The sequence below is a fragment of the Pestalotiopsis fici genome (assembly GCF_000516985.1).
Source record: "Pestalotiopsis fici W106-1 unplaced genomic scaffold PFICI_Scf_9, whole genome shotgun sequence".
NCBI classification, from domain to species: domain Eukaryota; kingdom Fungi; phylum Ascomycota; class Sordariomycetes; order Amphisphaeriales; family Sporocadaceae; genus Pestalotiopsis; species Pestalotiopsis fici.
In genome coordinates, this window is record NW_006917099.1 from 2,119,885 (window position 1) to 2,143,064 (window position 23,180).

General features: G+C 50.4%; 8 protein-coding genes across 8 annotated transcripts; 6 read left to right on the top strand and 2 right to left on the bottom strand.

The window, feature by feature from the left end:
- Positions 1–88: 88 nt before the first annotated feature.
- PFICI_12069 (uncharacterized protein) lies at positions 89–1,738 on the top strand (the record flags this gene model as incomplete). Its single annotated transcript, XM_007840650.1, has 3 exons — positions 89–131; positions 185–811; positions 858–1,738. The coding sequence occupies 3 exons, from the start codon at positions 89–91 to the stop codon at positions 1,736–1,738; spliced, it is 1,551 nt and encodes a 516-aa protein (XP_007838841.1).
- Positions 1,739–2,180: 442 nt separating this feature from the next.
- On the bottom strand, positions 2,181–5,264 carry PFICI_12070 (uncharacterized protein; the record flags this gene model as incomplete). Its single annotated transcript, XM_007840651.1, has 6 exons — positions 2,181–2,406; positions 2,451–3,378; positions 3,425–3,635; positions 3,680–4,557; positions 4,608–4,676; positions 4,730–5,264. The coding sequence occupies 6 exons, from the start codon at positions 5,262–5,264 to the stop codon at positions 2,181–2,183; spliced, it is 2,847 nt and encodes a 948-aa protein (XP_007838842.1).
- Positions 5,265–6,250: 986 nt separating this feature from the next.
- On the top strand, positions 6,251–8,211 carry PFICI_12071 (uncharacterized protein; the record flags this gene model as incomplete). Its single annotated transcript, XM_007840652.1, has 3 exons — positions 6,251–6,294; positions 6,344–6,371; positions 6,430–8,211. 3 exons carry the CDS (start codon positions 6,251–6,253, stop codon positions 8,209–8,211), a joined length of 1,854 nt encoding a protein of 617 aa, XP_007838843.1.
- Positions 8,212–8,675: 464 nt separating this feature from the next.
- PFICI_12072 (uncharacterized protein) lies at positions 8,676–9,631 on the bottom strand (the record flags this gene model as incomplete). The annotated part of the gene is made up of 2 exons (XM_007840653.1): positions 8,676–9,109; positions 9,160–9,631. 2 exons carry the CDS (start codon positions 9,629–9,631, stop codon positions 8,676–8,678), a joined length of 906 nt encoding a protein of 301 aa, XP_007838844.1.
- Positions 9,632–11,213: 1,582 nt separating this feature from the next.
- Positions 11,214–13,192, top strand: PFICI_12073 (uncharacterized protein; the record flags this gene model as incomplete). Its single annotated transcript, XM_007840654.1, has 3 exons — positions 11,214–11,297; positions 11,395–11,525; positions 11,575–13,192. The coding sequence occupies 3 exons, from the start codon at positions 11,214–11,216 to the stop codon at positions 13,190–13,192; spliced, it is 1,833 nt and encodes a 610-aa protein (XP_007838845.1).
- A 375-nt stretch (positions 13,193–13,567) lies between these two features.
- PFICI_12074 (uncharacterized protein) lies at positions 13,568–16,732 on the top strand (the record flags this gene model as incomplete). Its single annotated transcript, XM_007840655.1, has 9 exons — positions 13,568–14,059; positions 14,112–14,535; positions 14,585–14,962; positions 15,009–15,163; positions 15,208–15,254; positions 15,304–15,355; positions 15,403–15,425; positions 15,474–15,567; positions 15,614–16,732. 9 exons carry the CDS (start codon positions 13,568–13,570, stop codon positions 16,730–16,732), a joined length of 2,784 nt encoding a protein of 927 aa, XP_007838846.1.
- A 513-nt stretch (positions 16,733–17,245) lies between these two features.
- PFICI_12075 (uncharacterized protein) lies at positions 17,246–20,541 on the top strand (the record flags this gene model as incomplete). The annotated part of the gene is made up of 10 exons (XM_007840656.1): positions 17,246–17,707; positions 17,793–18,186; positions 18,240–18,599; positions 18,649–18,797; positions 18,864–18,910; positions 18,974–19,025; positions 19,077–19,099; positions 19,167–19,260; positions 19,331–20,024; positions 20,078–20,541. 10 exons carry the CDS (start codon positions 17,246–17,248, stop codon positions 20,539–20,541), a joined length of 2,739 nt encoding a protein of 912 aa, XP_007838847.1.
- A 663-nt stretch (positions 20,542–21,204) lies between these two features.
- PFICI_12076 (uncharacterized protein) lies at positions 21,205–22,297 on the top strand (the record flags this gene model as incomplete). The annotated part of the gene is made up of 2 exons (XM_007840657.1): positions 21,205–21,237; positions 21,800–22,297. The coding sequence occupies 2 exons, from the start codon at positions 21,205–21,207 to the stop codon at positions 22,295–22,297; spliced, it is 531 nt and encodes a 176-aa protein (XP_007838848.1).
- Between the last annotated feature and the right edge of the window lie 883 nt (positions 22,298–23,180).

Sequence of the window (23,180 nt, forward strand, 5' to 3'; positions counted from 1 at the left end):
ACCTCTGCTACGTCGACGTGGGGTTAACAAGTCACCAAACCTCCAAAGAACCCCACCATCACTAAACTCTCGGAGCTCCAAGATCATCATGCCACCCAAAGGCAAACCAGCCAAGGCAAAGACAGCCGACGGTAAGATATATTGTCTTGTGTACATTTTTTGAGAGCTCTTCTGACGTGGACAGCTCCCGCCAAGCCTGAACCCAAGACAGTCCTTGAGCGCGCCCAGCAAGTCTACGAGCTCACCAACCCCTACCAAGAGGCCCGAGAGAAACTCGGTCTACACGGCCTATCGACCGTCGAGCGCACCGCTTACTTTAACCAAGACTACCTCTGCAAGGGCGAGGTTCATTTGCTTGGCAAAAAGGCCCAAAAGGAGCTGTGGAAGCAGGTCAACGAGGCAAACACACCGTTGCGGCGGGTCTCCAAGCCGTCGGTCGGGGATTGGGGCAAGGACAAGTACGGTCGTCCCATTGGCGAGTACTCGCTCGAGCAGTACGAGGACCGATCCGAGAAGCGCTCCCGCCACATCAACCTGCTCAACCAGAGCCGAAAGTTCCGGGAGCGGAGACTCAAGGCCCAGCGCGTCCGCGGCGGCGAGCCCCAGGTCAAATTCACCCCCGACGACTTGGCCGAGATTGAGCAAGAGCGCGCTCGGAGACAAGAAATGGCGGCCCTCGGCAGCGAGCTCTACGGGCACAAGATGGGGTCGTACGCCACTGATCCCGACTGGGACGACGTGATACCCGTGCCTCAGACGGAGCCAGAGGGAGCTCTAGCTTCTATAGCCTATCCAGACGATTATGCCGAGTGTAAGTGCTTGTCAATGTGAACCGACCTCTAGCTGACACTCTCCAGCAACGGCATATCTCCGCGCCGTCATGATTGCCAAAGAGTATTCGCCCCGCTGCCTCAAGCTGACCGAGCACATCATTTCCATGAACCCGGCACACTACACGGTATGGCTGTACCGCTTCTCCATTGTCCAGGCCCTCGACATTCCGCTGCTCGACGAGCTGGCCTGGCTCAACGAGGTGGCCCTCGAGCACCAGAAGAATTACCAAATCTGGCACCACCGCCAGCTGCTGCTGGACCACTACTACCCGCAGATCCGCGACAGCCCCGACGAGGTGCGCCGGTTCGCGGCCAGCGAGCGCGCCTTCATGACCGACATGTTTGCCGACGACGCCAAAAACTACCACGTCTGGACCTATCGCCAGTACGCCGTGCGCAAGCTGGGAACGTGGGACGACGACGCCGAGCTCGCCAGCATCGCCACCATGGTCGACGAGGACGTGCGCAACAATTCCGCCTGGTCCCACCGCTTCTTTCTCGTCTTTTCCGATCCCCGGAATACTACACCAGGCTCACACGCCACCGGGCACGATCCCGCCGTGCCCGCCGACATTGTGGACCGCGAGATTCAGTATGCCGAGGACAAGATCAAGCTGGCACCGCAAAATCAAAGCCCGTGGAATTATCTCAAGGGTGTCCTGGTCAAGGGTGGAAGAAAGCTAGGTACTGTCAGAGATTATGCCGAACAGTACGTCGACAATCTTGGCAGCAATGACGAGCAGGTTCGCAGCTCGTATGCCTTGGAGCTCTTGGCCGATATTTATGCCGAGGCTGGTGAAAAGGAAAAGGCTGATTTGTGTCTGAGGCGGTTGGGTGAAAAGTGGGATCGCATACGCCTGGGATACTGGGAATGGAAACGTATGGAAATCAACAAGGCCTCGTAGTGATCGAATAAAGGAGTCGTGATGTATTCGGAAATGTTAGCACACGGCACCCGTCTTGTTCAATCAACCCATAATTATTCAATGGGTCCATATGTCACAATCTATTCGCAAGTCCCTGACATTACTTGATTCTCTGGGTATATGTAGACCTCCTATGGATGCACCTTTATAGACCAGTAAACTCCTTGCAACGCCATGCACTCGCCAGTGCAATCCTCATTCCTCGTTTCTTCGTTTATCCGTGACAAGCTACAGACATGTCGCGACCAAAAATTAGTGTATACACTCCAAACATCTCAGCGGAAACCTAGTGTTGCCATTCCGTATGACAACCAACGTGCGCATTCCGTATGCCGCTCACGTGCTACCATTTTCGTATGGCAACAAACGACATCATTCCGTATGACATTAACGTGTCGTCTCTAGACGACGCCCACATTAATCAACCCTTGAACAAGAACTGAAGATCCTCGGGAGTCAAGGACTCCATGGCGGCATCATCAGAATTGATCGTAGAGTTGATCATGCTAGTCTTCTTTTCCTGAAGATGGACAATTCGGCTCTCTACAGAATCCTCAATGCAGAGACGGGTTATGGTACAAGGACGGGTCTGTCCAATACGATGGCAACGATCGGCAGATTGCCACTCGGCGGCAGGGTTCCACCAGCTAGGCAGGTTAGCATATATCATGAATTCGGGCAAATGACTTACGGATCGACAATAAAGACACGAGAGGCCTCTGTGAGATTCAGAGCGACACCTCCGGCCTTGAGCGAGACCAAGAAACACTCGACATCAACATTGGACATGAAGTGGTCAATCGAGGCTTGACGTTGAGCAGGCGTCATGCTACCATCGAGCATGACAGTCGTGATACCAGCTCGACGCAGACGCCACTCAATGAGCTGAAGCATGGTGGTGAATTGAGAAAAGATGATGGACTTGTGAGAGGCACTGTCGGATCGAAGAGAGTGCAACTCGTGAACAAGGAGCTCAATCTTGGACGAGGAAGTCCAATTCTCCATATTTATGCGGTTGATAATGGAAGACTTCTTGACCAAGGCCTCGTCCTGCTCAATCTCGGGCTGCTCGAGATCAATCGAGAGAGGAATGTGACACTTGGGGCAATCGGGCTGATCCTGAGAGTTGAGATAACTCTTTGCACACGAGCGGCAAAAGTCGTGCCGGCACTTGGATCGAATCGCTTGTTCGGCGGGTTCGTCGCATATGCAGCACTGCAGCACGTTTTGTCCGCCTTCGGCAGACTTTTTCAGGATCAAGTCGGGATGATCAGCCACTTGTCGCATCTGCATAATGAGACCGAAAATGTTGGCATAGTTGTTGAGCATGACACCTTGGGCGACATAGGTGTTGAACTGACGTTGGTTCTCACTGGTCAGACTGCTCGAAAAGTCATGCTCGGCCTCGCCAAAGAATTGACGCTCAACAAAGATTTCCTTGACGGGAAGCTCCATGGAGTTGGTGTGGTCCTTTTTGAGACGACGCAGCATGATGCGATTGGTCATGAGGCGAAGCTTCTTGAAGGCCTCGGCACCGGGACCCTTGTTGTTGTACTTTTGAATGGGATTCAGCAGTTCCTGGTTAAACACGGACACGTGTCTCATAGACCCATGGTTGCCTACATCATGTCAGTCTGAACAAATTTGACTCGACGAAAAACTTACAGTGCTTGCATCTGCCTTCATCATTCATGTCCCACTCCAAGGTGGAGCAGGGGCACGATCTGCAAAAGTACGAGGCAAAGGGTGCCATGTTCAAGAAACGAATCAGGGAAAAGAATTCACCAATTCGATTCTGCAGAGGTGTACCAGTCAAGCACCAGCGATACGTGGTGTTGAGGGCAAAGCATGCCTTGGCCGTCATTGTAGTACGAGTCTAATTCATTAGCATTGCTTGACAAGAGTTTAAAGATGGCTTACCTTGATGGAATGAGCTTCATCAAGAATGACTCGATGGAAATGAATCGTGTGTACAGCACTCTTGGTCTTTAAAAGACCATCCTTGCGCTGGAATCCCTTTTCCTGTCGGCGGTACATGGACTCCAAAGTATTGTACGACATCATAATGACATCAAAAGCCTTGAGCTGCTTGGCAGTCATGTCCTTGGCCTTGGAATTGGTACCGTGAAAGACAATGACCTTGAGCGTGCCATCAGTGTAGGATTCAATCTCCGACTTCCACTGCATGAGTGCAACGGGGGGCACCAAGACGAGACTGGGCTGCTTGGCAGGGTAATCCGACATTATCAGAGAGACTGCCTGAATGGTCTTGCCCAGACCCATTTCATCTCCAAGGATGCCACCATTCCACTTGTCCTGTTCCATCTTCTTCATCCAGGCGAGACCCTCGAGCTGAAAGGGCTTGAGAGTTCGGGTAATGTTGGTAGGCTGCTCAGCCCTGGGCGGCTCTGCTGGGGTCTCTTCCTTGAGGGTTCCCCACATGGTCTTGAGCTCGGGGTGGTAGAATTCCAGTCTCAACCGCTCCTTCTTGGCTCGTCTAGAGTGAACAGGGCCAGAAAATCCATGGCGTGAACGTCCAATCTGTCCCATCTCACCGGTTGCCTCTACTTCATCATCGGTTATCTCCCACTGCGAAAAGTCAGACGGGGTCTCGAAACCGGGAGCGTCGGCGTCGGGGTCATCGGGATCGGGAGTGTATTCAGGAGCCGTCAAGAGTGCAGCTTTCGACTTGGCCTTGCGGTTCTTGGCAGGTTTGGCACGAGTCTTTGCATTCGACTTGGACTTGGCTACTGCCTTGGCCTTTTTGCGAGCCGGTGCACTGGTAGCGAGGGCCTCGTCTTGAATCGTCATTAGTACATTAGCAAGTATATTTGGAAGATTGTAATACCTTCAGAGCTGCCAGAGCCATAATCCAAGTCCATGGAGCTTGCATTGTCAACTTCATAGTTGCTCTCGTCTGTGTGCTTGTTAGCATTTATTTTCCTTGTGCGCAGTCTTGTGCGTCCTTACCAATGAATGGAGTGTCTCTTTCCTCGGCAGCCTTTGCGTATTCCTCTTTCTGGAGGCGTCGGGCTAGAGTGGCGTCTGGAGACGGGTCAAAGTCAAGATCCATGTCATCATCGGAGTCTTCGACAACTTGAGCAGCAGGACGGAGAGATCGACGAGCACTTCTAGTGCGCGACGAGATGGTGGTCGGAGCCGGAAATGCAGACAGCTCATCATCGTCGTCATCTTGAAGACCGGCAGGCAGTTCAATGACGATGCGACTGCGAGTAGTCTTGGTAGACTGGCCATTGGCAGCAACTCCGGGAGTGACGTCGTGGCTGGTGGCCGGGGTTGAATATTCTCCAGTATCAGAAATGGACAGGGCAGGAGAAGCAATGGACGAGACAGAGGTGGAAGGGACCTCGACCTTGGAAGGTCTGCCACGCTTCTTAGGAGCGACAGAGGGAGTGACTCCAGGGTCGGTAGCAGCTGGAGAGGCGTTGTTATCGCCGACTCCAGCGCCATTGACCCCAAGGGATCTGCGCGTACGCGGCGCCATGGTGAAGATGACCTGGGGATGATCAATGGGCAATGGGTTGAGGATGAATCAAGAAATCAGTTATTATGTGGATGAATGTCGCCGACTTGCAATGAATGACGAGCACATTCAATGTTGCTTGGATGGAAATGTAAATGGGCAAAAGTGGACGACTTGAAGAAGCTTGTCCAGTGGATGTCAGCCCGACGGGATGAAAGTTCAGGTGGGATGAAAGTAATCGGCGAACAAAAGAGATGCACCAGGAAACAATCGCAAACTGCTTCACAATGCAGCCGCGAGAAAGTGCCCAACAAAGTGGTGGACACAAACAGGCTGGGATTGTGAAGAATAAAGTTGCAGCTGACAATGATTATTGGCTGCAGCCGCCTTGTTGTACAATTGGGAAAAAAGTTCGCAGAGCGGGAGGATGCAGGTGGCGAGAGCTTCGGTTCGCCTCCAACACGACTTGCACGCCGAAACACGTGAGTTGCCAGCGGTTATCCAGTCGCTACTGCAAGCACTTAAAAACTGACGCCCCACTTGATTGCCCGTCCAGCACGATCCAGGCAGGCCAGGCTAGGCAGCACTGTGGGCCCGGGAGCCCGTCCCTGCCCGCTAAACCTTTGCGGATCTCCCGATCAAGCCAAATTACCCCGCCAAATCAATTAAAGCCTGCCCCTGCCTGACGCGATCCAAATACTAGCTTCGATAGGAGCTGTGGCAACGGGAATCGCGTTTTCCAATTCACGCCGCAACATTCCAGTCTGGGGGCTGATTGCTCTGTGCAATTTTTTTTTGTCAACTGCCAGTGCTGCTCACACTGACTTTTTCACAAGAGCCTTTGCGCCGGTTCGACCCATTGGAGACAGAATCTTCATCCCATTGTTCTCTATTACATCATCATTTTGCGACAATCAGTTGAGTACATCCGCCGCTGTGTGTTGTTTCACTACAGCACGACGATACCATGTATGTTTGTCGGTTGCACATTCATAACAGCTATTAACATGACTAGGTCTTCACGGCGTACTCGCAACACAATTCGCGGACCGTAAGTTATCCCTGGCCGTAGTCAAGATTCATTACTAACAAAATGGCAGACGTTCGGCTCTCACGGATTTCTTGGCAGTGCGCATCACTCGTATCCTCGAACTATCTCGTCGCATCAACTAACCTTGATTCGCAGTCCACCAATGCATCCGATGCTCTAGCCAATGCTTCAGCACGACGGACCGCAGCTCAAGAGGCTGCCGCCGCCGCTGCTGCCGAGGCTGCTGAAAACGCCAACAATGAATCGGCAACGGCCACCAATGAAGACGGTCAAGAGGATGAAGAGGAGGACAACACAACCCCAGCCTCTGGTCGTCGTCGAGCTCAGCAGCTAAAGCGCAAAAAGGAAGCAGAGGCCATTGAAAAGATTAAAAAGTCCAAGGCTTTCCAGAAGCGCAAGAGACAGGGCGATGATTCCGATTCTGATGATTTGGCCGCCGAGATTTTTAAGCAAAAGTCGACTCCTCTTCCTGGTCAGATGGAGAATTGCGCCATTTGCGACAAGCGCTTCACTGTCACCCCGTACTCCCGCGCCGGCCCAGACGGTGGTCTGTTGTGTTCCAAGTGTGGAAAGGACCTTGCCAAGGACACCCCGACTCCGAACAAGAAGAAGAGAGCTGCAGGTCAGGGTGCAGGCCGTCGCAAGATGCAGAGCAGAATTCTTGATGGCACCTATACATCTGGCGCCAAGCCCCTCTTGTCTCTCTGCATTGAGCTGCTCGCCAAGAATATTGACCTTGCTGATGACTTGGGCGCTCTCCCTCCCATTGTGGTTGACAAGATTGCCCGTCACGTGTCCAAGCGTCGACTTCTCAACTCTCAGACCCTGAATCTGTTCCTTGAGCCTCAGCATGATGAAGTCAAGATTTACGACGGAGCACATCTCTCTTCCGACGACTATGTCAACGTTTTCCAAAGAGTTCCGAATCTCAAGAACCTCAAGATTCGCAACGGAATCCAGTTCAAGGACGAGGTCATGGAGTATCTCGTGACTAGAAACATCAACCTAGAAGGCTTTTCTCTCCACGGCGCTAATCTTCTTTCCGAGGACACATGGTTGGCCTACCTCAAGGTCAAGGGCCAGCACCTCAAGAGCCTTCAAATCTACTACACCGATAAGCACGTTGGCGACGACCTTCTCAAGTCACTCGAAAAGCTTTGTCCCAATCTTGAACGACTCAAGATTTCCAACAATCAAAAGGTGACGGACAAGGGTGTGGAGCACATTGCCAAGTTAAAGAGTCTGCAGCACCTCTCTCTCGACCTCAGAACCGAGACCACGACTGAGCCTTATGTCAAGGTCATCAAGAGCATTGGCAGCACCTTGCGCACCCTGTCTCTCAAGAGGGTTCCCGACCTGGATGATCGTGTGCTCGATGCCATTCATGAACACTGCCGCTCTCTGGACAAGCTTCGCATCAATTCAAGCGAAGTCATGACTGACGCTGGTTTTGCTCGACTGTTCAAGGACTGGAAGAACAAGCCTCTCAGCTTTGTCGACGTTCGCGATTGTCGCTTTTTGGATGCCAACAAGCCACGAGAGAATCCACACCAGGTGGGTTTCTGTTCCGAAGCATTCCGCGCTCTAATGCTTCACTCTGCCAAGTCACTTCGACGTGTCAATGTCCACGGCTGTCGACATATTGACAAGGAGGCTTTCGAGGACGTTTTTGGCCCTAGCAAGACTTACCTCGAGATGAAGAAGCTAGAGGTTAGCTTTTGTGAGCAAGTGAGCGACTTTATTCTCGGCAGCATTTTCCGCAGCTGCCCCAATATCAGAGAGCTGATAGTCTTTGGCTGCATGTCGGTCAAGGATGTCCGTGTTCCTCGCAACAAGATCCTTGTCGGAGTGCCCAATGCTCAAGGCATGATTATCGAGGGCACCGAGGATTCTCACGACACCGTGGATCAATCTTAATTGGTGATTTCCAACAGTATGTACATTAGTTGCATGTGATCAAGGTTTGAGCGCCCTTCTTTGTAGAGTATCATGACGATTCACGCAGGCTTGTTTTGGCAGTTGTTTTCAGGCAGATGGATTTTGGGAGTTGAGGTGTCTACTTTCAGAGGGATGCAAAATATGAGGATTGGGGAGTTGCTAGACATGCATATCATGGACCTGAAGAGGAGAATATACCCATCTTGAGCAATCAAAGCATGAAAATGGTCAGGGCTGAGCAAGGAAAATCATACATCAGAATCAGTTTTCAGATGGACAATTTGAGTCGATCCAGACAGTAGCTCAATTCATAGGTCATTTTCGGTTTCTACCTGACGTGCGCTTATTAATGTCTTGAGAACGGTATAGATTCAATACTTATGAAGCGAATAATAATTGGTATCTCAGCAAAACAAAAGCCCCAACACGACTCCTTGATTCAATTATGCTTTCTTGCTCCGTGTCGCCGCCAAGTACTTTTTGCGCAGCGCCAACATGCCAGTCATGTACCCAACAATCAAATCACATATCGAGTCCCAGCCAAACTTGACGCCCATGTAACTACTCCAGGCTGATCCTCCTACCCAGTACGTCGTGGTCGGCCAGCTACTCAAAGTATTGCTTACAACCTTTTGAGCATACTTTTCGGGGGTCATGGTCTGAAGGGTGCTAGCCGTGTGGCCGGCCACGGCCTGTTCAATGTCGGCTCTAATGGGCGAGTACAAACTGCCTTCTGGCAGCTTCTGGCCGGCGCTGTTGCCGTAAAACTTGGTGGAAACACCTCCAGTCACGACGTGCAAGACACCGACACCAAGAGGGCGTAGTTCCATTCGCAGAGCATCATTCAACGAGGCCATTGCTCCTTTGGACGCATTGTCTGTGAATTATCAGCCTGTATGGTCACGTCATGTTTCCTGGACGACAAACAAAGACCGCCCCAGGGCATCTGCACCCTAGAGACGACGGAGCCGATATTGACGACTCGCGGCTTGCCACCTCTCACGGCCGATTCCACCAGCAAAGGAGCAAACGCCTGTGTGACGGCCAGTAGACCCCAAAGGTTGACCTCGAACAGCTTGCGGCCCTCGTCCAGGCCGGCATCGAGCAAGGGCACCTGGTAGCCGGCGCCGGCGTTGTTGACGAGGTAGTCGAGGGCGCCGCCGGTGCGCGTCCTGACCTCGTCGGCGGCGGCGCGGACCGAGGCCGGGTCGGCGACGTCGAGCTGGATCATCTCGAGCCCGGCCAGGGCGCGCAGGTGTTCGACCTTGGCCAGGTTCCGTGCCGTCGCAAAGACCTGGAGTCCCCGCCGGTGGAACTCCTTGGCCAGGGCGTGACCGATGCCACCCTCGCTGCAGCCGGTGATGAGCACGGAGCGCTGTTGCTTTTTTGTTTCAGTCATGTGGGATTATGGAGACGCAGATTTTACAAGTGTTTTCTATCGACAAGTCAAGAAATGTTTCATTACAACGACCTTTTGCAATTCCATTATAGCTTTCCTCTGGTTTCCCCATGATCAGATACTCTTGGACCCTCGCTAACCCATGATCCGATCTTGGAGACACAAGCAAAAGAGGACATGGCTCGCGATACCATTGCCAAAGATGGTTAGGTTGACATGCAATTGGGTCGGTCTATTGCCTCTCTGGAGATCCGACCCGGTATTTAATGGAGCGCAAGGGTCCTGTTTTGGGGAAATGCCAAATGTTCAGATGCTCATCGTGGAGAAGAGGGCAAAGGGTGAAATGCCATCGGATTGCGCACAAATGTGGGTCATGTTTTTGGTTGTTAGATGTGATTATTTTCGTCTCGACACATTGGCCGAGATGATTGCTACTTGGTTGCGCCTTGGCGTTGGGCGATTCGGCCGAGACAGTGTGAATTCATGGTTTATACTCGACTGCTCATGTTGACGGCCCTGTATTCCTGGCGACGTCCACTACAGAGTCCAGGGTTTGTCGTATCCAAGCTGGCATACAAGCCGAGCAGATGCTACATAAATGAAATATCCCAGGCATTTATGAATAAACAATATCATCGCGACGACACATGCAGTCTTGATCATGTCGAATTGAATACCTCTTTCATCAACAGACCGCCTCCTCATGGGTGCAGGCCAAAATACAATGGCGGGACCAGACAATCGACTGACTCTTGGAAATCACATGCCATGAAATAGATTCCCAGAACCACAGTGTCGGTATTGAATCCCATTACTTGCAAATGCTATTCTCTCCCTGCACTTGATATCCAACGGCCAGACTAAATCTAGATCAAAACTTAATCCTTCTTAAGCGCTCAAGACAGCGGCCCGTCGGAACCAATACCCAGTCAGGACTCGCTTGTACCCCTAACGCGGATCCCACATCTGACTCGATCTCAGATCTAGTAGAGAATGCCCTGTAACCGGATGATGGAATAAAATATTCTCGAACCTCTGACCTGTACATGTTGATCATGGGCTGCCTCCTTTTCTTTAGATTTTCGGAACAGCACATAATTCTCCAACACTATTCTGTCCATTGATATCACACAGCAGATGCGACTCGCCAGTAAAAAAGTCCAAAGCCACAGATACGACAGGGAATAATCAAGACCCTTGGAGATCATCTCCGGACAGAGCAACTCTAGCAGGGTTCAGCGTCGTCAGCACCGCCACTCGATCCAGGGTCCAGGCCTTTTTCGCCAGGGTCCAAAGTTGGCTTTCTGCCCAGTTTTGGCTGCTTTGCTACCAAATTCGTTACTCGCCACAGCGCCCTGCCCTTCTGGCGCCCGCGGGTCAAGCCACATATCATCCTTAATACCCAGAGATAATCTATTATTCACGGCACCATAACAGTGGATGCGCTGACGAGTTTTCCAGCTTGTTTTTCTCTCGCTTTCCCCTGACGTGTTTTTTTCTCTAATTCTCGCGTATTCTCGTTTCTCCTGTTGCAAATATCATCAATTACGTGTTGTGTGTGGGAAAAAAGAGAGTTGGAATCATGGCTGCCAACTCTACTGGGGAAACGCCCACTGCTGGCGGTGCTACTACGCCTGGCGAGCAAGTTAAACCATACCAAATCCATGTGAGTCCGCCAAGCCTCCCCCCGTTTACCGTTTCGATAGATTCAACGTCGATCTTTTTTGCGCTTGTGGCTGACGCGCCGCCTATTTCTACTACAGGTCTCATCACGATACCTTGATCTCACCAAGGAGAAATTGGAAATTACTCGATTACCTCACGAGTCTTCCAAACCAAAGTCGGAGGATTGGTGGGAGCCAAAACCTCAAGTTGAGCCATTAATTGATTTCTGGTAAGTTGACCGGATAAAAGGAGTAAATCGCATTGACCAACATATTCAGGCTCGAAGAATATTCATGGCGCACCAAGGAGGACGAGCTGAATGCTCAGCTACCACAATTCCGTACTGGATTCACCATTCCCCAAAGCGAAGCGCCGATTAGGTTGCACTTTGTTCACATTCGTTCTTCTCATTCTCATGCCTTGCCACTTCTCATGATACCCCCTTTTCCTTTTACAAACTTGTCATTTGGTCATCTCACCAAGGTCTTTGTCGATCCCGAGGATGCAGCAAATAATCAGCCGTTTCACCTGGTCATTCCGTCGCTGCCGGGTCTGGGCTTTAGCGATGCACTTCCCAATAATACGCCCGTGATTTCCGCAACGGGAGAAATGCTTAATTCATTAATGGACAGGCTGGAATATCCTCATTATTTGGCCACAAATCTGGGATCGGGATCAGCTTCGCCGGCGGAAATTGATTGGCAACTGGTCAACTATCTGGCCGTCGAGCACATGGACTCTTGTCGCGGTGCCCATTTCATCTCGCCGCCACTGGCACAGCCAAAATTGAAAGAGGCGCCCGTTGAATGGGCAAAATGGTCACTGGCCAGTCTGTTCAAGATGCCCATGCTGGGATACGTCAAGGAGGATTTCTCGGCGCTTGAAAGGAGTCGGCCGGAAAAGAAGGGTAGCAAATCCGTCACGGCACAGTTTGGTCTGAACCAATTAGGTCTCCGAGAGCCCAATACGCTGGCCTATGCCCTGTGCGACTCGCCGACTGGACTGCTCGTCTTTGCATTGAAAAGCCTGCAGACATTGGGGCCAAAGAGGCAATTCACTCCGGCAGAGATCATCACCTTTACACAATTGGCGTGGTTGCCGGGGCCCGAGGCGGCCATGAGGTTCTGGTCGTATTGTCTGCAGCATCCAGAGACGACTATGAAAAAGGCTCCGCCTCGACCCAAGATTGGCATAACCGTGTTTCTCGGCGATGAGGAGCCCGAGCCTCAGCCCGAGCCTCCGACCGAAGCACAAGCCGAGGCGCCAGCTAACGAGCAAGCCGAGACGCCGGCCGATGGACAGGGCGAGGCTCAAGCTCCCGAGGCCCCTGCAGGTCCAACCCAAGACGTGGAAGCGCAAAAGAAGATTCAAGTGCAAGACAAGGAAGCCTATTCATGTCCCAGCTGGGCAAATGCTAGATATCACGTCCTCTACACACACAGAGCCAATGGAAAATCCGGTCTATTGGCTTGGGAACGACCCGAGCTCATTCTCAATGGAGTACAAGGTCTGGCAAAAGAGGTCATTAAGCTGGATTCAATGTTTCAACCACGGGCAGACGACACGGTTCCGTTGCAGCAGGTCGTCGTAGGAGACGAGAGTGCTACTGGACCAGACCCCGACAATGCTACGGGCGAGGCTGCAGAGACGGTTCCTCGGCCTTCAAGTCCGGCATCCGAAAAAGAAGCACCCGCTCAACCCAAAATCAACACGATAGACGGTCTCTTGGCCCCCATTCCCGAAGAACGAGGGCAGCCGCATCGGGAGATAAGCGAAGAGACAAGAGTGGCGTCTGATGCCGAGGAACAGGAAGCAAAATTGACGGCCAAGAGTGAGGATACTTTGGCTGGTTCAAGCCCGGGAATGAAACCAGTCGAGTCGCCATTGAGTTCTTGATCTCATCTCATGGCTGTGGGATTTCTTTGAGGCGTGTTTGGCCCAAGTGTGCATATACGATACCCACTGATGATAATGTAATGTTATTTTACAGCATACGAGGCATCTAGATACATTCCCTTGAATGGATTAATCAAAATGTCCAAAATAGACACATTCCAGACCTGAAAACGGACTACAAGGGCCTTTTAGAAATGTCTCGGGCGCAGTGTGCTGCAACCGGTGTCTCGTACACTTTCTTTGTCTCATTTTTAGTAGACTGCATCTAGGTGTATCAATACGAGACGGGCAAAATAATTGAATTGTCAGATGCCTTTGCCTTTTCGAATTCTGCCCATCTTGGCGACTCTCACCTTGCAAAAACGTCCTTTCAAGATGGCCGCCGCAGGCTACGACCGCATCGACGTTCCTAATTACAAGAGATATGTGCGGTGGTCTACTCAAGCATTTAGAAATTTCCGACGAGCACACGACAACCCAAATGCCGACTTGAGTTCAGAAGATTGGCGCGATATCCAAGTCCCCGCACCAGCTCTACCCAAGTTGTTCGTTGCCTCGGATGAACCAACTACGCACTGGTATCAAGACCATGCCAACAACGAGGGGCTCTCTAGAATCCTGGGTCGTCAGCTCCCAGACGATGACGTGAATCACAGGTATCAAAGGCGACTGCGAAGCATTACTGGCTACTTTAATCGACACGGACAAGGGACGTGGACTCCAGTCAAGATCCTGGCCAAGGGAGGTCAGGGTATGGCTATACATTTTCGGCATGACCTGGATGGGAATGCTCGAAATGTCGTCATGAAGATTGACCTCCGTGATTGGTTCTCTAAATCATTGCAGGATGAAAAGCGAGCCACGCTGGTATGATGATTCCAAGTGGCTCAAGCCGCCGACACTAATCATGAAAGAACAGAGACAAAGAAGAGCAGCACATTCGGTCCAGATTATACCGCCCCGACTAGCCGGCGGTCTACAAATTGGAGGCAATCTATACACCAGGGACCCCAACGTCTCTGACGACTCGTCAGACGACGAGCTGTCCGACTATGACGGCGAAGGAGCCGGCGATCCTCGCCCGCGGGAATTGAGAATGCCACGGGGCCAGCGACTGCCGGGATATTGGGACCGTAGCAAAGCCGACCACGACAGGAGAGCGGATGCGTTTATCAATGCTGGCGGTCGAAGGCGAAACCGGGAGGATGTCGAGTCCCAGCTAGAGTTTATGCTTCTCGAGTACATGGAGAATGGCAGCCTGTCGTCGCTCATCAAGAAGCGTTCCACCCACGACCAGGCCGACCGTCCTCCCAATCGAGTCTTGTGGGCTTTTTGGTTGTGCCGTGAGTAAATTCAAAACACTTGTCGTCCCCCAGCTAATGAGCTCTCCAGTGGTGAGAGGTTGTATAGGCATGGATTATCCACCAAGCAAGTTTCATCCTAATCGCAGACCACCGCCTGGCCGGCCCGAGGGTGATCCCGCCGCTCGAGAAGAGCATCGCCGGCAGGGCATCATGAGAAGAAGCCGGCGTTTAGAAGGGAGTTTGCCCGCAGACCCGGGCTCAGTCCACGGAGAACGGGCGGGGATCATGCACATGATGCAGGATGTCAATCGCCTCGGTCTTCCGCTCTGGTGGCAGCAACAATACGACCAGGCCATGGAGTCCTTTAGGCGATATGCAGATGATTTAAACGAAGAACTACCCGCAGAAGATGACCTATTGCGCCGCCGTGAAAACGTGGTCCATTTTGATCTCGATCCCAATAATGGTATGCAATCTTGTTGCTTTTTTCTGATACCTACTGACCTGGCAAGTTCTCATTGGCGGCTTTGAAATGTCTGCACAGCAGATTCAAGACTGGGGTGCTCATATCTCGAGGACCAGGGGCCCGGGGGGGACGATGCCTTCCAATAAAGAACCTCACCCGGGTCGTATACAAAACGAGCACGTCTTTGTTCCGAGACTCAAGGTCAGAAACCTTTTGCACCTTGTGGCCCATGCTGACTGATTTAGATTGCCGATTTTGGTATTGCAGACAGGGTCAAGACTTATAAACGAAAGTGAGTCTGGCATGAGATTTATATCAGAACCTGTACTGACTAGTAATAGCATATATTACTGGTCTCGTAGACACTCCGGCAAAAGGTTGTTTCTGGCACCTGTAGGTTTTCTTGGGAAGCAGTAAAATCATGGACTAATTCGTGACAGGAACAATTTGGGCGAGAGTGGGAGTATGTATAACACCATTCATCAAGAAACATTACTAACGATGATCAAAGCATGGCGTCGGATTTACCAAACGATGCCGATATAGGAGAGGCTCAAATCCCCGGAAGCTTCAGTAGAAAGACCAACATTTGGCAAATCGCCTGGGTATGATGCACCTTTTCCATCATGACCATGATACTGACTTATCAAGTGCTTGTGGTGTTTTATCACAATGCAAAAACCGCCCATGCCTCCTCAACCTCAGATACCACCTAATTATCGACACTTGATCAATGATGATACACCTGTAGATCAGTATGACCAGATTCTCGAATCAGCTGGCTATCGTGGTCCAATCTCTTATTGCTATAAATTGTGCGAAAACGTCAGGCAACCAGACGACCCCTTTGGCTGGGTGGATTTGGACTTGAGACAGACCTTGTACAGGTGCATGTATCACAACCCAGATCATCGACCCGACTTTGCCGAACTGATCTCGCAAGCCATGGGAAAAGTGGGAGGTGGGATACCTGGTGAAGATGATGGAGTAGTTCGCGCCTGGGTAGAGAAATGGTTTTATAATGCTCCTGCTCCTCCTCCTCCGCCCCCGCCTCCTCCGCCTCCTAATGAATTTGTGGAGAGCCTTACCCATTACCAGAGTAGCAATCATGGAGGCGGCGGTATGGAATTGGATGGTGCCGCCTTTGTATTCGGTGGTTCACACGGTGGTGGATATTTCAACAATGCTGCCGGTCTTCCTCCTCTGACTCCTGCTCAGCAAGCCTTTCTGGACCGATTCAGAACCGATTACCCCCATGGAGCCCAGAAAATTCACAACGTGGCTGGAGAGCAGCAATGTGGACGCAAGTATAATCCTTTCCAAGTCATGGCACAAGAGGCTGACAATTACACAGTACAAGCAGTGGCAGATAGCATTAGGGTCCAAATACCCTCGGCAATGTTGCCTGCCGGTGCTTTTCGTCCCACAATGAGCGATCTTCAGGCCATTTACCGTCAACTATATGCTACGGGAGTCTTTAACGCGGCCATAGCCGCCGGCGTCGAGGTCCCAGACAGGTTTTACACGGCAGACACGCTGGCAGCTATTCTCGAACGTTGGGGCGATTCTCACGGTGTCTTGTTGCAGCTGGTCGTGATGCTGCCCACTGGCGCACCCTATCTGGTCCCAACCGCGAATGCTGCCGGGAGACCAGTCTATATCTACAGCAATTGGTCGGGTTCGGGTATGCCGATGGCACAATGTCATTATGAAGGCTTGCATCCGATTGAGGCAGCTAATTTGCTCTCTCTTAGTCCGGGGGAAGTATAGAATCTGAATCCCCCGGACATTGTCACGAGTAAAGATGGAGGATCTTGGCACGAATCTAATAGTCATTCAGTTGCTTTAATAAATAGACGTGTATACATTTTCATGTTTGTCGTATTGCCCTGGTTCGAGATGATTCAAGAGACTCGTTGTGAATTTCGAGTTTTACATGGAATTCAATTTTCACAAGAGTAACCATGTATTAATCGTAACCGTTTCCAATAGTAAACCACCACGATCGGTATAATGATGAACCATGTGCCAAGACGAGCTAAAAATATACATTCCATATCTCTGAAAGCGGATGCATTGGTCTAGACTCGAAATGTCTCGGACGCGATCATGACCTGCAAACGAACAGAAATGGCAGGTTCTTTGTCTCTTGTTTGATAGCGAAAACACTAGAGAAACTTGAACATTTTTACGGTGGTGGCCTTTTCACAGGCTCAGTAATTCCTACCCATTGTCTCGTCGTGAACTCTTGAACACTCCAAAGCAGACGGGCAAGAATCCATAATGGAGGCATACAAGAATGAAGTCCGCCTGGAAAACTATCTCTTTTATAAATTCAGAAAATCGGGTAGAAATCCATTCCGGCCGGCGAATTTGGCTGGTGTCCAGTCAAAGGCCGACTACATCAATTTAGGATTCCATAATGTGCCTCGCGCAAATAGACTGCCGATCTTCCAAGACATTCAGGTAAAAGCTCCCAAAACATGGCAGCATGGACCTCGAATATTGTCCGGTAACAATTTGCTGGGTCCTCCTCTTCCTCCAGCTGACGCAAATTACAACTTGCAAACTGCACTCAACACCAAGACTCTATATTTCGACCAACAAGCTCCGCAGTGGACGCCTATCAAGGTATTGGCACGTGGAGGCTATGCTATGGCCGTGCACTACAAGCACAACGTCAATGGTGTAGATAGGGATATTGTATCAAAAATTGGCTTGAATGCGAGAGGGGCTGAAAGTCTTGTGGGCGAGCGGAGAGCCACATATGCAAGTTGCTCCTTCATCACACTGGAGATGAATAAAAGAACCTAATCCCTGAAAAAATTAGAGACAACGTCAGGCAGCACACTCTATTCAACTATACGATGTTCCGGGACTTCGAGCTCGCCCTACGAGACCGCCAGAGCCCTTGAGCGATGACTCTTCCGATGACCAACTCACCGAATATGATGACGATGGTGTCGGGGATCCGCGGCCATGGCGGGTACGGAGGCCGCGAAGAAATCGTTCCTGGCTTGAGGATGATGCCAAGAATAGAGCCCATGAAAGCAGGAGGCAAGCGTACGATGCGTGGATGAGTGCCAATCCAAACCCAAACGATGATTGGCTTCTCCTCGAATACATGGAGAATGGCAGCCTCTCCGAACTTATCAAGCGGCGGACAGAGAGGGCTGATCCTAACCCACCCCCAAACAGGGTCCTATGGGCATTCTGGTTGTGTCGTAAGTTAAAATCGCAGACTCCATGTTTACAATGTGACTGATGGATCGATTAGTGGTCAGGGGGGTCGTAGGTCTCCAGTATCCACCAAACATGTTTCACCCCAACCGTAGAAACCCGGCGAGAAGATTCTTGGGATCAGAACGGGCACCGCCTCCCGGCACGTTGAGAAGAAGTCGCCGTCTTCGCCACCAGGACCCATTACCACACGCCGAATACGATGCGACCAACGCGAGAAGCAACCGCCTGCTGCGTGCTGTAAGCGTTCTCGACGTTCGGTCATGGCAATACAGTCCAGCCGCAGTAAACCGCCATACGGATCTAGCGGGAGACTTGATTGAGGAGCTACCAGAGACTAATGAGCTTTGCGAGCGTGGCGAGAATACGGTTCACTTTGACCTTGACCCAAACAATAGTAAGCGACTGCAAGTTGAAACTTGTCCTTGTGCTGACTCTTGTACAAGTCCTCATTGGAGGTTTCGAGCTGAGCCCGGAAGCTCTCCTGAGATGGGGGGAGCGTATCAAAAAGGGGTTGTACAAGGAGGGAAAACCGATCGAATCTATACCCTCGACACCGCCTCGGCCGGATCGTCAAGCGCAAGAGCACGCCTTTGTCCCAAGACTCAAGGCAAGATAATAGCCTTGTCAATAATTACTTTTCATACTGACTCTATTATAGTTGGCAGACTTTGGCCTAGCAGAAAGGATCAAATCTTACAAGAAAAAGTAGGTTGTTCAAACATCAACACTTGATATTTCAAGTTTTCGTCTTCTCACTGCAAATGACAGTCGGTATTATCATCGGAGAAGAAGAAATGGTAAAGTCTTTATTGCGCCACCTGTAAGTATTTTTTATACAAAGTGGATGAACCGTAGACTAAATTTCATCAAGGAACAATTTGGCCCAGAATGGGAGTAGGTCCAACTCGTACTCTTCTTGGTACAAGAGAATGATACTGATCTCGGGCTGGAAAAAAAAAAGGACCTTGAATGGGAATCCCAGTGACGACGATGTGGGAGAAGATGACGTGGCTGGAAGCTACAGCTTCAAGACAAACATATGGCAGATTGCTTGGGTATATGCCTTTTTCTTGCACCTACGAGTCCTGATTTTTACAAGCTCATGACTAAACCAGCATGATACAGAACATGTGGATGCTCATTACCGGTCTCGCCCCGCCCAGCCCTCCAAAGCCCGTGTTTCCTCCAGACCAGAACCACCATATCACCGCAAGTACACCAAGATCACAATACCATACAATTCTCCAAAATGTCGGCTACAATGGGCCAATCTCATACTGCGCTATCTTGTGCGACAGTATTGACTCTCCGGCGGATCCCTTTGCGTCGGTAGATCAAGATCTCAGATGGACAATCTTTAGGTGTTTGTACCATTGTCCTCATCATAGACCGAATCTGAACGAACTTCTCGACCAAGCCAAGGAAAAGATTGGTCCTAATATATTTCCTGGAGAGACTGATGCTCAAATCAATACCTGGGTTGAGAATTGGTTTTACAGTGCTCCTCCTCCCCCTCCTCCTCCTCCGCCTCCCAGTGGTGGTGGAGGAGGAGGGGGAGGAGATGATGGAGATGACGGAGATGACGTAAGCAGCGGCGGAGGCGGACCAGGAGGAGGCGGACCAGGAGGAGGCGGACCAGGAGGAGGCGGACCAGGAGGAGGCGGACCAGGAGGAGGCGGACCAGGAGGAGGCGGAGGCGGACCAGGCGGTACTCTCAGTCTCAGTGGAACTGGTCTTTGGGTCAATATCAGGTATAATGCCGCATTCCCAAGCGGATACCGACGAATTATGACACCCGGAACAAACGCCCAGTGTGGTAGTAAGTAAAGATTCCCTTGATTATATTGATGCGGAAGGCTAATCCTCCCCCAGTACGCGCACTCGTCGAAAGCGTGCAGCACCAATTTCCTGCTACTGATCTCCCAGCTGGAGTAAACTTTCCGACTTTTGCAGACTTCATGGCCACTGCCACCACTTTGGAAGGTGAAGGGCTGTGGAATGTTGTTGGGGCGGCCGGATTGACGGGCTCTACTGCCAGTGGCAACTGGGGCTATGATCAATTATACGCCATTTTGTCACGATGGTCAACAGATAACAATGTCAACACGTCTGGAATCAACACAGGTCTAGGCAGTGTGGTTGTCATGTCTGGCCAGGCAAATTTCCTCTGGCTGGGTGACAGCTCAGACTATTACCCTATATTCATCTACAACGATAATGCCGGGGCGAACAATGGCGGTGGCAGCCATGTTCCAATAATGAATCATTACGAAGGCTTGATGCAAGTGCCAAATGAATCTGAAAAGGGAAAGGGAAAGGGAAAGGCAAAAAAGTAGCAATATTAAACAGCTAATCCAATCTAAATTTACAAGTATCTGGACAATTACCAAGTCGGCTCGTGAAACATGATTGACATTGGTCGTGTTGAAACGAATAAAATGCCAGTTGTATATTGTATAAAGTTTCCTATATCTACACTATTAGTGGGAAAAGTATTATACATTTTTTAAATTAACATTTAGTCATATAATTATTATAATCACTATTTTACCATTTCATTTCTGCTAACCATTCCAGTCTCGACTTGTGATTATTCAGAGAACAAATGACGGTATATCCATTCATGAAATGCTTTCGTGGTTGTCGACGAGTGAATAGAATAGGTGGAGATGTTCAATTTCTTATCAGCGCGGCGACATAGACCACTATAAGCGGCCCCATCTCCAACAAAGACCGGACCATTAGCTCAGTGGTAGAGCATCTGATTCCAGTTCATGGGACATCCAGAAGGTCGTCCGTTCAAGTCGGGCATGGTTCAAATCCATCCGGTCTGAGCCGAATCTTTTTGTGAATTTGATAATTTCTTGTCTGGTTTGATTTTTTATACGTCCTAATCACGGGCGTGATCCGCGTGTGTTTTCTTTTGTTCCCGGTTGAGCCACTGTAAAGTTTAAATCATTTGTGCGGGGAATGTGTTTTTGACCAGTGACTAGAATACAATGCACCTTGAACATCTCGGCAAACTTGTGTTCGTGAGTGACTCACAAGGATCAAGTATAAATGTGAACAACAGGGTGCCATCATACTAGAAATGTTGTGAATCATGGGAAATGTATAGATACCATTGCACAGTGGCCGTGACGTCAAGTATTGGCAGATGGCCAGGTGTGATTAGCAGGATCTGTATATATATTATTCACTAATCAAGTGCCCAACGTCTGAATCACTTTTGAAATCGAACACGAATTTTAGTGTCTTATAAAATCAAAAAATAATCTTGACCAAATTGCACCTGCTTGATATCAAGGTATTACTGGAAAGCACGTGTCCGAAATTAAACTCGAACTTTTCTCAAAACAAATGTCAGCCAGGCAACGAGTTGATCAGTACTTTCTTGGACAATACTCGCCATTATTCACAATCGCATCTCAAGCTATTGATTTCATAATCACCAACTAGCTCGTTACTAAAAGGCAACAGAACATGCCACTTCCAAGTGTAGAAACGCAAGTCAAGGTTGCGAGCGAAGGCAAGTACCAGTATCAAACTCATATTTGCTGCCTATACAGCCCTTGAATCACTACTGACACGTAGAAAGCCGCCGACCGATTCGTAGAATACTACTACGACACATTAAACAAGCCTCACCGCAGCAGCTCACCCACCCAGGGCCTGTCGCAATTCTACGCGTCCACCTCGGCGCGGCTGACGGCAGCAGGCCTGACGCCCGACATTAGCATCAACGGGCACGTGTGCTCTTCGGCGTCGGGCGCCGTGCAAGAGTTCCAGGACCTGCTGGAAAAGCAAGGGCATCCGGTCCACTTTGACGTGCTCAGCGTCGACGCGCACCCCGTCAACCCGCACTATGTCCTCGGCAGTACCGACCCCGAGGTCCAGAGCGACCGCGGCGACAAGCTCAGCCTCTCGCTCCAGGTTGCCGGCACGGTCCGTTTCGGCAAGGGAGACGAGGCGGTTGTCCGGGGCTTTAATGATGCCTTTGTCTTGGTCCCGCACTGGGAGGCGCAGGGCAGGAATGCGCCCAGGGGGTTGAGGAAATGGGTCGCCATTAGTCAGAATCTGAGGTATCTCTAAGAGGCGTGGAATCGGAGTGGTGGACAAGGCAATCACTCGAGAAATGCCGGTAGACATGCAATCGACCGTTGCCGGCATTTCTGACCGGCTTAAACATGACGACTAGCAACGGATACGCAGGGACTCGTGGCATACGATCCACTGGATACAAGGTATAACGGGCAGATACGGAGTTCAGACACCATTACAAGACTTACTGACCAATACGTCAAGTCATACCGCGTTCGAAAATGCAACTCTATCAAGAAAAAAGTCAATAGACGATCTGAGCATGTAAACTTTGATTCTGTATTGTCAGACCTATTATTATTCATTCTCGTACGTAAAGACATGTGCCCGACGAGCCAATTGATGGATCTTGTGCATCTCATGATCATTTCACTCGTCACCATTATACACGGCATAATCCCTCTACTGCGAGTATAGGGTAATCGTAGGGTAATGAAAACGCGGCTGCGATAGTCTTTTTCCTTGTCAAACTCAAAAAAACTACACACACCTGCCTCAAGAGTGTCTACGGCTTGTATCGGCAAGTCGCGGATTGGTAGTAAAAAGGGAATTCATTCTAAAAGGTTGTCGGCGTATAATCAAGAGTGTTTGTATACACGATCTTGTAGACACTCGAGTGTCTTGATTGAATTACTCAATTGTGTAACCATGCATGACTAGGTAGGTATAACAGTCGGTCTTGTTATCAGTTTGTGCCGCTTTTTTACGCCCTTTGGTCGTTTAGATCCACTTGTATCAGCACTAGGATTGGCCTTGACTACTGCAGCAGTATCAGACTATAAACCTCTGCAACCTCCTCGGGTCTTGATCATCTCCTTTCTATATTTTTCAGTTCATCTTACAGGACAAGTCACGGTTCCTGCGATATTTCATC